The 14,306-nt window shown below is 37.4% G+C and overlaps 1 protein-coding gene across 6 annotated transcripts in view; it reads left to right on the top strand.

Annotated features, from left to right (window-relative positions):
* The window catches only part of Galc (galactosylceramidase), a 68,288-nt gene that overhangs the window by 39,618 nt on the left and 14,364 nt on the right, over window positions 1–14,306 (top strand). For all 6 annotated transcript variants that reach the window (XR_004114066.1, XM_031355317.1, XM_031355316.1 and 3 more), the window contains exons 9-11: window positions 280–404; window positions 1,822–1,949; window positions 11,735–11,824. Coding sequence is in view for 5 of the 6 variants with exons in the window: in XM_031355317.1 (XP_031211177.1) it covers window positions 280–404; window positions 1,822–1,949; window positions 11,735–11,824 (343 nt within the window). In the remaining variant the exon portion in view is untranslated. The remainder of the gene's footprint in view (window positions 1–279; window positions 405–1,821; window positions 1,950–11,734; window positions 11,825–14,306) is intronic.

Here is a 14,306-nt window from a genome sequence, read left to right as displayed (position 1 = left end):
GAGAGAGAGAGAGAGAGAGAGAGAGAGAGAGAGAGAGACTTTTAATTCTCTTAACCATTAAAATGTTTGGATGAACACTGAACTGGATTTTTAAAAATCGGAGTGAACTGAGGCAACATGTATTTTGTTTGGTGCACTTAAAAGTTAATGTTCATTTACTTACATATAATTATGAAGGATACTTTTACTTCAGTCTTTTAGACATAATTTATGTTTTTAATATATATATAGTATTTTGCTTTGTTTTTTCTTTTCTTTTTTATCAAACTAATGTTTCAGCACAATTGCTTGGAATTTGGTGGCTAGCTACTATGAAGAATTGCCTTATGGACGGAGTGGATTGATGACAGCCCAGGAGCCGTGGAGTGGACATTATGTAGTAGCGTCTCCTATCTGGGTATCGGGTATGGATGTCTAGATTCTATCTCCACAAATTCTTTTTAAGAGACAAACCAGAAAGCACCAAAGGAGGGTATAAAAATTGCCCATGCTTAAAGTGTGTGACTATTTTAAGGGAGCTCTGCCAGTGTTTTATTATTTTGGGCAACCTGATTGCTTTCTGTATTTTGTATTTTATTATTCTAAGAGTAGGCCCTTAAGAAAGCAGGTAAGAGGGAAGGGCAAGCAGCCCGGGGAGTGGGGATGTCCAGTGATGGACACAGAGGTAGTCACTCAAGTATGATCCCACATCATGAGAATAGTGATGGAATGAGTATACTTATGTTCAGCTCAGTGTGTCTAAAAGTTTTGGAATTATTCTTTTATGACAGTTCCATTTTATTGATTGTATTAAAGTAAGTATAATATTACTAGTAAAAATTATAACCATGAAATAATCAAAAAGAATATATGTTATATGAAATAATTGGTTCCTAAATCTATTAAATATTTGAATATATGAATTTTAGAAAATGATATTATAGCCATTATATATATATATATACACACACATACACATACACACACACACATATACATACAGACACACACACGGAGTATAACCATATTAATAGCTAATAACCCTATAAATAATATTAAATAACAATAGTAGACTTTTTCTTTAACATCTTAGTAAGATATTTAACATTATTTTGCTTCAAAATTATACCATCGTCTTTCATTAAACCAATTTCTTCAAAAGAAGAAGTCCACTTGTTTTAATTTTAAGCCTATATCTTGATAATTATCACTTGTAGATTTGTGTTAATTCTCAGATTTGTAATCACAGCATTACTCTAAATTCCTTAAGTAGTTCTTCAAAATAGTGGAAAAATTAAGGAAGCCTTCTGTGTTGACTGGATAGCCTCTTGGTTGTTGGAATTGTTCTACTCACTTTGGTGAAGTAACACTCTTCTAATTTTGTGACTTTGGGAAGTTGGGAAACATATATACATAAAAACTTAGGAATAAATTTGAGACCATAAGGTAGTTCTGAGGTACATTTATTAGCTTAAATTTTTTTATTTAATTATTTTCTTTGTTCTGTTAGGATGGACTAAGTAGTGATAAGTGGGCAAGGGTTGGGAAGATGAATGGGTTAAGTGAGCAAGGGTTGTGAACAGTCACTTCATTTTGCATTTTGGGAATAGGAACACATAATTAATACTTTTGTATTCCCAAGTTCATTTAATTTTACCAGTCATTCAGAAAGTCTTCCTGCAGATATGCTTTTCAGGTGAAATATTTAAAATGGAAGCATAAACTTGGGAGATACTTTCTTGAAATAGACTATAGCTGCTTAGAATCAATCAGACTCAAATTGATAGAGAGCTATTTTCTTTTAATGTTGTCTCATTCACATCCTTTTCTTCTTTTCTGTAGCTCATACAACCCAGTTTACTCAACCAGGCTGGTATTACCTGAAGACAGTTGGCCATCTAGAGAAAGGGGGAAGTTATGTAGCTCTGACTGATGGCTTGGGAAACCTCACAATCATCATTGAAACTATGGTAATTGTCCATTGTTGAGACTCAATTAGTTGGCATCTTCTCCAGAAACTGTCTTTAGACAGAAGGATCTTGTGTTCTTCTGGACATAGGAGGGCATGTCTCCAAGAGTCTTATGACTGCCTCTCTGGGAGGAAGGTTGGAGAAGCCTGGTAGTTGGTTACTTTGCTCCTTGTGTTGTTTTAAGACATCTTTCTTTTTAAGATATATTGGTGTAAAGTAATGACTGGTTCTTCCTACCAGCCCATGCTCCCAGAATAAGACTCAGACTCAAAATATATTTATAAATACCTTGGCCATATTGCAAGGCTGTTCTCTTATTAGTTCATAACTTAAATTATCTCATTTATTCTAATCTACATTCTGCCATGTGACTGGTTATCTGTGCTTAGGTACCCTGTGTCCATCTTCTCACACCTTCCTAGGAGAATCTCCTGCCTAGCTCTATCCCAGAATTCTTTCTATCAATTAGATGTCCCACCTTCTATTCTACCCTTTTCAATAGGCCATATATTTTTTTTTAATTGACAGGTGATGCATCCATATAATACACATGATATTCTCAATTCCTAGGAATGGGACTGCCAAGTTAAACAGTAACTAATGTGGAAGAGCTGCCAGTTGCTGGTACTATTTCTTCTTGCTACCAGCAGTTCATAAGGCTTCCAGTATTACCTCATCCTCTCCAGCAGTTATTATCCATTTCTTTACTTCTAGCCATTGTTGAGGGTATAAGGTGGTGTCATTACTGTTTGATTTTTTTCCTTTTAATTCATTACCTTTTCCTAGTGACTAGTGATACAGGTTATGTCTTCATATACGTTTTGGCTATCTGTAGGTCCTCAGTGGAAAAATGTCTATTTAAATCTTCACTGCCCATTTATGAGTATTCTTAGTTTTCTTCTTTAATTGTAAGAGTTTGTCATATAATCTATCTAAAAGCTCCTCAGAAGACACATGTGGCTGTAGTGTATAGTTTCTACTATCCTGCTTTAAGCTCTGGGCAGACTGTACTACCAGCTATTGCCCTGGTTCTCTTGGATCTGTGGATGAAAGATATACACACACATTAGCTTATTTTTAGTATGTGTTTTAGCTCAATGATTGGCCACTTTTAAGCCTCTCTCTGCTAATGTGCCCTTATCTTCACTCCCACCTCAACACCTCTTAGTCTGTCCTCAGCTTCGTTGCTCAGTTACCTTCAGTCCTAGCTCAGCACCTCTAAATCTGCCCTCAGCTTGTCTGTCTGCCTTCTCCTTGTTCAGCACCCTAAATCTGCCCTCTATTTAGTTGTGTTTCTAATCTCCCACCTGCTCACACAAATGATATAAGTCTATGAGGCAGGAAGAATTGATTTCTCAGCAAGCTGAGCCAAGTCACATGGCTCCAGCAAGTGAAAACTGAAAGGAAGAAACACAGCCACCTGCCAGAGAGAGCTTAAACAAGAGGCTCAGAACTCCTGCTATGCTGAGAAACTGTGTGGTTCCCTGAATGCTAAGAGGGAGGCAGTGAGAAACAGCAAAGCTGCCTGTCTCCAGCCAGCAAAATACCAAAGGATAGATTTTTAAAATTTTATTTAATTTTTTAAGGACAGTAGGGAGTACAATAATAATTGTTTACATGTTTTTAAATATACAAATATTAAGCTCCATAGAAGTGAGAAGATAGGAGAGAGTAATACAATAAGCAAAAGGAAATTTAATTAAAGCAAAATACAGAGAAATAAAAATATTGCGATATTCGGTCTTAAAAAAATTAGATCAAAGAAAGGAAGCCTAGCTTAACTCAGACAGTAAAAATTTAGGCTTTAAAAATTATATAGAAAGAGAGCCTAGAAATAGGCTTATATAATAAACAAAGGAAAATTTAAGTTTACATTATATAAATAATTTAGGCCTTGATCCCATGAAGGTCAGGACAGGACAACAAAAACACCATCTCATTGGTTAGTATTTGTTTGATTGCTTTATTTTCTTTAAATTGTTTTAATTATCAAAATAAATGTGATTATGAGTTTGGTGGTTATATTAAATTCCTCTGGGAAAGAGGTCAAGTTAAAGGTTTAATGACTTCTGGTTACTGGACTAAGGACATATTATTTTGGGGAAGAGACTGTGTTTTTTTTTTGACAGGAAAGGAGAAAGAGCTTTGGACCCCATCCAGAGTCATATGAATCAGATATGACAGGGGAGACCCCCTAAAGAACTAAAATAGTTAAAAAAATCAAACAAGACAGATGCACATTCACCATGCCATCCTTCACATGGCTTAAAGACTTATTATAATTGATTATTAATAAAATGAACTCATAAAAAAGAAAGCTGCCTTTCACCTATTCAAAATTTCATCCTTAGCTGATCTGTACACTCTACACAATCCATACAAATATCTTAATAATAGTAAAATTTTGGTTGTGAGATTCATATATTACAAGATGTACAGCTTTGGTGAGATTTATCCTCAGAGAGGCTGATCTGACTGGTTGGTCCCTTGCTTCTGGTTGGTGCCCGAAACAGCTTCAGGGATTGCTGCTGATTCCAGCTCATCTTGTCTCATTCAACCTTCCAGACAGATCCTGTCAGAACTTCAGTCAAGCTCTGAACCTTCCAAACATATAGAGACTAGATAACAGATGCGAAAGCCAACTTTCTTAAGTCTGCCCAGTTTTTCTAATTTCCCTACTCCTCCCCACCCCTTTAAAATACATTTTTTTAAAGATTTATTTATTATTATATATAAGTACACTGTAGCTGTCTTCAGACATACCAGAACAGGGTGTCAGATCTCATTATAGATGGTTGTGAGCCACCATGTGGTTGCTGGGATTTGAACTCAGGACTTTGGAAGAGCAGTCAGTGCTCTCAACCGCTAAGCCATCTCTCCAGCCCTAAAATAATTTATTATCACCCCTATTCAACAACAACAACAAAAAAGTTATAGTCATCAGCCCAATTCCCTAGGATTAGGTGTCTGGTAATGGTTATTTTACAAATTATAGATGGATTGTCATTTTAAAAAAGAATTTAAAAATGGTCATAATTTTAAACAGGGAAAAAAATAGATGAGATAGGTTACTAAATTTTATTCTTAAACAAAACATCATGTAGTCATAATCTTATGCTGGTAAAATTCTTTATAATTGATACAAAATTAAAATTATAATTAAGGTTTTCATTGGTACAAATATATTTATAGTAAGTAACTATCTATTGATACAAAAATATAAAATTAATTTTGTTACTCATAGATTGACATTGTGCGTATACAACTTATTTAAAAATATAAGACTTTGACTCAGTCCTTCTAATAACTACTTAACTGTTTAAGATGATTAAATAACACAAGTTAAGGGCCAGATTGCAAACATTTAATTATAATAAAACATTTTCAGTTTACTCAAATAAAAATTACTAAGAATAGTTAAACAGCTCAAAAATACTTAGTCTTCAAAAACATAAAAAAGATCCACAAAATATGACATTTAATATTATTTCATTATTAAAGCTCTTTGACTATGAGACATATCTACTCCTGACAGCTTCCCCATTCCCCATCCAAAAAAAAAAAAAAAAAAATCAAGCATCTTTACTTCTAGGTGAGGCTCCTCATTATAATAAGAAGATACACACTGGATAAAAATTACTTATATCATCTACAGACAATATTTTGTCCAAAAAAGGACAAAAAAGAGATAAGGTAGTTTGATTACTAAGCTCTGCCAAGGCAGGGTAAGCCAGTCCTTCATATTTCATACTTCACAAAAGGTCTGCCAGATGGTTCTAGGCCAAAAGGCTAAAGACAAATAATCCAACCTTATAAAAAATTAAAGGTATTTAGATAGATGTCTCTGAATTGTTTAAGCTTGAAAGCTATGTTTGGTACTTTCTATATACTCAGACAATATTTAATTTGTTCTCAGATTTCTAACATGGTTAGTTATAGGCTCATATTAAAACTCAAGTTGTTTTGCATTGAGAGAGAGGCTGTAAAATAAACGACATAGTTTTCAGATGTTACAGGCTAAAATCTAAACATAAATCAAGGATAAAATTATAACTCTTTAAGTTAAGAAATGATAGTAGAGTACTTATTGAAAAATATGATGGACTAGATGTTAATTATATATCATACTTTGTAATTTACAAGATTGTTATAGTTTTGTTCAATTTATGTCTGAGAAAAGAGTTTGTTTTTCTTTTTTCTTTTCTTTTTCTCTTTTTTAAATTGGACTAAAGGGCTGGAGAGATGGCTCAGTGGGTAAGAGCACTGACTGCTTTTCCAGAGGTCCTGATTTCAAATCCCAGAAACCACATGGTGGCTCACAACCACCCATAATGAGATCTGACCCTCTTCTGGTATGTTTGAAGACAGCTACAGTGTACTTATGTATAATAATAAATAAATCTTTGGGCCAGAGGTAGCAGGGCCAACCAGAGCAAGCAGAGGTCCTAAAAGTTCAGTTCCCAGCAACCACATGAAGGCTCACAACCATCTGTACAATACAGTGTACTCATATACATAAAATAAAATAAATAAATCTTAAAAAAATTGAGCAAAAAAAAAAGTAGGGAGTGGTACTGATACTTTGATCGGGAATCTGTGTGTGAATTGGTCCTGTTCCCCAACTGGTTCTTGATTGATCAACAAAGATGGGTAGAAGAGGCAGAACTTCTAGGATCCCTCAGGCACGGTAGGAGACAGTGGAGGGGGAAAGAAAATTTACCATGCTTTGGAGGGAGAGAGAGCCACTAGCCATGTAAGATCTCAGATAGAGTGGCCATTGGCCACTTACCTGACTGGGCCTGGGGTAGCAGGTGAGAATAGAAACACAACTAAGCTGAGGGCAGAATTAGAGGTGTGGAGCTGGGAGTGAAGATAGGGGTGTATTAGCCTCTGGAGGCTTAGAAGTGCCTGGCCATTGAGTAAAAAAAGTAAGCTTGTGTGTGTGTGTATTTCTTTCATCCACAGGTCCAAGGGAACCCAGACAGTGGCTGAAGTTTAAAGTTAGGTAGTAGAAACTATGTGCTACATGCGGCTATTGTGTATTTCCTCTCATCCTTATAGGGTAGGTCAGGCTGATCCTAGGTTCATACTCCTGGTAGCTCATCTTCCCAAATGCTAGAGAATATGCCCAACTTCTCTCTTTCACTTTAATGGCATTTTTTTGAAGTAAAAAGCTCTAAATTTGTGTGAAGATTCAGGATTTTTTTTTTCTGTATGCTTAGATATAGGAAACCATTGATTAATCAAAGGTCATGTGGATTTGAAGTATAGATGTCTTTTTTTTGTAAGATTGTTACTGTTTTAAGTCTTACATGTAAGTTTCTGATCCTGATATTTCTTGAGGTGCTTGGCATTTGGTCCACTTCCTCCATTTGTGTGTATGTCTAGTTGTTGAGGTCTAGCCTCAGCGCAAGGAGGGTCCTGGGAAAGGGGGGAAAGGAGAGCAGTGCTGACTGAGTAAATCCTCAGAGTCAGTCATGGATACAGCTGTCAGTTTAGGTGTTTTCTCTCTGTCTTTTTCCTTCTTTGGCAGAGAGCCTGAACCCAGTCTTTTATTTACTAAAGTTACATCATCAAGGCTTTAACCATTGTTAATCATTAGAAATCCTTTAATTTATATAAATTATAACAACCCCGGATCTTTAGTCCCATCCCCTACTCCACCACTTCCTTAAAACAGAAGCTAAACACAAAGCAAAAGCACATTTCCTTATAGTTTCTACACAGCTTGTTCTTCACCTTCAGCTGGCACAGCTCTTGTGGTTTCGTGGTACAGCAGACAGCAGTCTATAGTAACCGTTTTCATCTAAGAGCAGAAAGGTAGCAGACTAGTAAGGTAGAAATAAATTTTATGCCCGTAGAGCAGCTAGCTATCTCCAATATCTTTTTAGGCATTGTTGTCTCCAATTCTTCAAGTAGCTAGGAGAATGAAGTACCAACTTTTTATATGCTTGTACATCATCTTTTAATTCTCTGATCTTTTTTTCCTACTCTAGTAATTCCGTGGCCTCATGTCCAAAATTGACAACATCTCTATAAACATTAATTCACTAGCCCATAGTCCTTTTCATAGCCCACTCTCCTTCTAAAGATAACTGAGCAACTAAGCTGAGGAGAGATTTAGAGGTGTTGAAGTGGGAGTGAAGGTAAGGGCACGATAGCCTCCGGAAGCTGAGAAGTGCCCGGCCATTGTCTCTGGGTCATATACAGGCGTTCCTCCTATAAGATAAACCTATCTGTCATTTACTTGTTTTTTATAGATTCCTTTTTCTTTTCCTATCCATGCCTTTTCTTGAGAGCAGTTTAGCTCTCTATTCTTGATGTCCCCAAGTTCATCTTGGCTAATTAATGCAGCAGTCATCGGGTACGGGTATCTCCTCATAATTCCAAGTTTGGCCAAGTCACGAAATGAGAAATTTCTACAATGGGCCATGTAGGTTTTTATGGCCTCTGTGGTTCTGTTGTTTAGATCCTTTCCCATGGCCCTAAAGGCCAAGCAGGCCACAGTCTAATGACCTCCTCCATTCCTCATTCCTGAGAACTACATCACTGATTATGAAGTGATTAGTTCCTAGTAATGTGGGAAGTATATACCTAAGAAAGAGAGATTGAAAGTAAAGCAGATAGAAAAGACTGCAGATCAGCTTCAGGGCAATAGTAACCACCCACATGTGGTGGTGGGGGGGATCCATGACCTAGAGATGCTTCAGGGGTAGGAACTGTGTCCCATTGCCTGCTACACAGCCATGTTTGACCTGACACCTAGCTGTTTTCCACCTTGTTTTGAAAAGTCTATTTTCCCCTGGGTTATCTTTGCATGTACATGGAAAAGCAATCTGTAATGTATCTGAGAGTTTTTCTATCCTTGTGCTTTTGTGGAGCCCTTGCATCTTAATTACTGTACTCCTGAGTGTGGGCTTGGCGTGAGTTTCCTAGCTTTGATCACTTTCAAGATTGGCTTTTTTGGGTAGTTTGGACTTCAACATAATAAATTATTGCAAGGATACAACCTAAGATTGATGTTTTACTTGTGTATAATGTGCAGGACTGTTTCCATTGTATCCTGCTTGTCAACAACTGTGGGGTGTCTTTCTGTGTATTATGTTTTACTTAATTTCTCCATGATACTTTGTCATTTACTGTGGAAGCCATACTTCTTTTTATTAATACTATCCTATTCTTTTGGATCCTACTGTATCTGGGATACCTCAAGGTTATTTTCAGTGTTTCATTTCTCATGTGTAGAAATGCTATTGATGTTTATGTATTGGTGTTGGCCTCACAACTGGCTCTTTCTGTGGGTTACTAGAGAATTTTGTTTAGATGAGCATTCCACCTTTAGGTAAGACCCTTTAGCCCTCCCTTTACCATCCTAGAAGCCATGTGTTTCTGTTGTTTGCCCAGTTGTCCTGCCCCTGGTGCTGATCGAGAAGAAACCCTGTAGACTGTGCTTGTTAGCTGTGGAGATTTTGCCAATATTTAAAACTTAGGCTGAGGAGCTTGTCTTTTGTACTGTGCATGTTGAATCTTTTTTTTGCAGAGCCGTGGATTCCACCAAGCACATGCTCATACAGCATTTGCCTTTCATGTAGTCTAACAGTGCGCTGCATTGTACTGATTGATTTTTGTGTGTGGAACACCCGTGCATTCCTGAAATGAATCATTCTTCAATGTTAGACATTGGATTTGACTTCCTAGATTGTTTAGAATTTTCTATCTTTGTTATATCCTGTGTGATTTTGGTATCAGAGTAATTACTAGCCCCATTGAGTAATTTGGGAATGTTTTTGGAGAATTTCTGAAGGTCTGATGCTCGTCGTTGTTTGGCAGAATTCATATATGATGTCACCTGGCCCCAGGATTTTCCTTCGTAAGAGTTTTAGTTTAAGGGTTCTTTTACTTACTGTAGATGTGGTCAGGTGCTTTGGAATTTTGTGTATCATTTTGACTTGCTGACCTGTGTGGTGGAGCACACAACCCTTCCTGTAGCCCCTCTTTAGTTGTGTAAGGCTGGCAGGATGCTTCTCTTCCATTCTCTTTAGTTACTGAGTCATGTTTCCTTCTGCTTGGTCTTCTGAAAGTTTATCTTTCTAAGGGAATAATGCTGTTGGGTTTGTTTTCTGTGTTTCATTATTTCACAGTAGTTATTGTCTTCCTGTTCATGTTATGGATTTAGTTTGCTCTTTTGAAAACTGTCTAGCTTCTTAAAGTAGAAGGCCAGGCTATTCTTTGGAAACCTTCTTCTTCCTCTATATGTGGTACTTAGTGTAGGTTATGTTTTAGGTTTTGTTTTAATATTTTGATCACAAAGTGTGATTGTTATTTCTTTCTCGATTTAATTGCTTTTTGGCAAGGTACTTTTATATTTGTATTTCTGTGAATTTTGCAAGTGTTGTTACAGATGCTTTATTTCATCTCATTCTGATTGGAGAGCATGCTTCCTGGCGTTCCTCTGAGAGGACTGCAGTCTCTGCCTTGCTGTGTGCCACACTGAGAACTGCCCTGGAAGAATAGCTGCTTTGTTGCCTGTGGAATTCCACGTGGCTCTCTCTGATCAGTGGCTGTGCTAATTTCTTGTTCTGCCTGAAAAATCTCAACAAGTAAAATCACAACTACTGCACAGTCACCTCTCTTCTTTCCCCTTGCTCTGTTAAGTTTTCTTTTTTTTTATTGTTTTATTTTGTTTACATTCCAAATGTTGCCTTCCTTCCTGGTCTCCCCTCCTCTTCTGAGAGGGTGCTCCTCCACCTACCCACTCCCACCTCATCCCGTTACGATACCCCTTCCCTGGGGCATTTTCAGATTTTGTTTTTATTTTTGATATTTTAATGTATTGACTTCTGATATTAAACTTTCTCTCTGTTTATATTTTTCCTTTTGTTTTAAAATCAATTTTCTCTGCTACTATTTGTCATTACTACTTTTCTGTGGCCCCTGTTAGTATACTTACCCTCACCTTTGCTTTCAGCCTGTTTTTTTCTTTTAATGTAGTGCGTGTCCCCTGTTGATAGCACATCGTTGGGTCTTGCCTTCCTTAGCCTTGTCTGGCCTTTGGTCGGACTGTTGAATGAGTATGAGTCAGCTATGGTTTGATTTATCTTTGCCTGTGATCTTTGTTTTCTACAGTTCCTGGTTTTGTTTCTGTTTGGACTTCCTCCTCTGCCATTTTCTTTGACACTGACAGAGTATTTTCTGATACTGCTTCTGTTCCTCTAATGATCTCTCTGCTACATTTTAAAGCGTCATATCTCAGCAGTGGTTTCAGAATTCACCAGACATACCTTCCTGCCTCAGGACCACTTCGGATTTAAACTGATGGGGTCCCGGGGCAATGAAGGAATGCTGTTCTTTTGCTATTTATTTTTTTTAATACATTTTCCTATTTTATTGTATATGCCACATCTCCAACAGAAAGCTAACAGGATGCTGTGAAATTATTACTTTCTATGTAATTTTTAAAAAGAATCCATGAGAAGAAAAGAGAATGGTATATTTTTATATCATTTGTTACATTTATTTTTTATTTATGGTTATTGTTCTTTGGATCTATTTCTATGTATTTAAGTTACCATTAAGGTCATTTCCTTATTTTAAGCCTTGTCTAAGCCCACATAGTATGTTCATTAAAGTTATATTAGCAATTTATTTTTTATCAACATAAATAACTTTATATTTGTTATAAATGTTTGCCATTCCTGCTACCTTTCAGGTATTGATTATTTATGTTTTCCCCTCAGAATAGCTTGTATATTGTTTGGATAACTTACATGACTCTTTCCCCTCAGAGTCACCAACATTCTATGTGTATACGGCCATATCTACCATATTATAATGTCTCACATCAGCAGGCTACCTTCACTCTAAAGGGATCTTTTGTAAGTACATGTGTTTAACTTTTATTTTGATTTCAAAGTTTGTGTTAGGGTTGGAGAGATGGCTCAGTGGTTAAGAGTGCTTGCTCCTTTTCCCAAAATTGGAACTGGTTTCCTGCACCCTTTTGTCAGGTAGCTCACAGCTACATATAACGATAGCTACAGAGGATCTGGTGCCTTCTTCTGTCCTTGAAAGGTCACACATGTGAGCTTACAGAAACACAGCTAATAAATAAAATACATCTTTAAAATTTTATGAAAAATTTGTGTTCTATTATAGGCCATCAGTTGTTATATGTCATGTATTATAGAATTACTAAGAATTTGTGTATGAATGGTTGCCTGCCCTGGTGCATTGTATCTCCTGACTTTTTTTTAAAGACAGTATTATGTAATCTAGGTAGCCTCAGTTAACAATGGAGGTTGACCAGGAACTTCTGAGTATTTCACCTTTACTTTAGAAGTGCTGGGATTGCAGGCATGTGCTAGCACATCTGCCTCAGGGAGTGTGGGGTAGGAAACCCAGGCTGCTCTCTTGCATGCTAGGCAAGCCCTTCACTGACTGAGGTCTCTTCTGACCTCCATAATGAAGTAGAGCAGAAGCTAATACCTAACAAAGCTGTCTGAGGCTTGATTGTCCTTGGTGGGGAAGCGGCAGTTGCATGGTCTAAGGAATTTTCTTTTTCCTTTGTTTTTTTTTTTTTGTTTGTTTGTTTTTGTTTTTTGTTTTCATTTTGGTTTCTTCCAAAATGGGCTTTCTCTGTGTTGCTCTGGCTGTCCTGGAACTCACTCTGTAGACCAGGCTGGCCTCGAACTCCTGGATTGCCTGTATCTGCCTCTGAGTGCAGGGATCAAAGGCATGCACTACCACCTCTTGGTGAGGAGTCTTCAAGCACTGAAGTTTAGAGTATTCTATACTGAAAAACAAACAAAACAAAATAAAGACAAATCAAACAAAATACCCCAAACTCACCATTTTAAAAGCCTCTTAGTGTCATAAGGATTAGGTTTTGTTTTGTTTTGTTTTTTAGCCAGAGTGTTATTAGAGGTCCAACTAGGCTGGGAGGGAGGGAGAGGAGGGAGGCTGGGAGGGTGGAAGATGAGAGAGGGTAGGAGGGAGGGAGATGGGAGAGGCTGGGAGGGTGGCAACCAACAGGAATGCATTATATACATGTGTAGAATTGTTTTGAGAACAAAATTTATTACTCAGAAAATTAGAGAAAACATGTAATAATTGTGGTCAGAAAGCAGTGTTGTTCTACTAACACCTAGCAAAAGGAAATTTGCTTACAAAGCACAACATGGAAGAGTTTTATTTTGTATTTGATTAAACATGTGACTCCAGTAAACTGGAAGGCTTCAGAAAGAGACACTGATAGAAGCCTTTTGTAATCAGAGTCCAAAATCAACCCAAAAGCTATGTTTTTTTTTAATTGGCAAGTTCTTGTTATCTGCTTTTTTTTTATTGATTATTTTATTTACTTGCATGCCAAATGTTGTCCTCCTTCCCAGTCTCCCCTCCTCAAGCTGTCCACCCCATCCCCCGTCGGTCGCCTTTGCCTCTAAGAGGGTGCTCCCCCTTCCCCCCTCCCCCAGTCGCACCTCTCCCCTCTAGCATCCCCCTTCAATGGGGCAACTAGCCCCCACAGGACCAAATACCTCCTTTTATCTAAAGCATGTAACAAAGACATCCAGAGACCCTTCAACTGTTAAGACCACCTAACTACATGGGCAAGCTGTAGTAACGACTCAGAAGCCCTAAGATGCCACTTAAAATCTTTTTTCTCAAGTTGTTAAAAATCATGTGAATGTGTTACTTTTCATGCAATTCTTCTGTGAACATGGAGAGTTATCTCCTTTTATAGTCTTTTGGAAGATGACTCTGTGTGTGTGTGTGTGAGTGTGTGTGTGTTTCTAGAATTATTATCATTGTTAGTGTGGAACTTAATGTAATTGCTGACTTAGTTGAAATTATCCTGATTATATAATAATGATAATTAATGATAATTATTAAATGTGAAAAACAATTTTAGATCTTTTAGAATGTTATTACTTATTTGTACAAGATCTTCAGCTCTGGGTTATTACCTGTCAGCCTATGAGATCAGTATTCACTTAGCATTTTTGCAGTTATTACGGAGTGGTGCTAGACTCATTCTGGGCCTACCTAGCCCAGGTCAGAGAACACATGTTCAAAGAGGGAAGATGGCAGGGGTACTTCTGAGCATGCCCAGTTCAGTGTTAGAATGATTGAGCTGATGCAAGTCAGTGTCCCCAACCTGCCTTTGAAGTGTCTTAGTTGAAACAAAAAACAGGAAAAGACTACATGGGCAAGCTGTGGTAACAACTCAGAAGCCCTGACTTTTATCTAAAGCCCTGCTTTGGATAAAAGGAGTTATTTGGTCCTGTGGGGGCTAGTTGCCCCAGTGAAGGGGGATGCTAGAGGGGAGAGGTGCGACTGGGGGAGTGGGGAGGGGGAGCACCC

Source organism: Mastomys coucha, unplaced genomic scaffold (assembly GCF_008632895.1).
Source record: "Mastomys coucha isolate ucsf_1 unplaced genomic scaffold, UCSF_Mcou_1 pScaffold6, whole genome shotgun sequence".
Lineage (NCBI taxonomy): Eukaryota > Metazoa > Chordata > Mammalia > Rodentia > Muridae > Mastomys > Mastomys coucha.
Note: the sequence above shows the minus strand (reverse complement) of the source record. Positions and strands in the feature narration are given on the sequence as shown.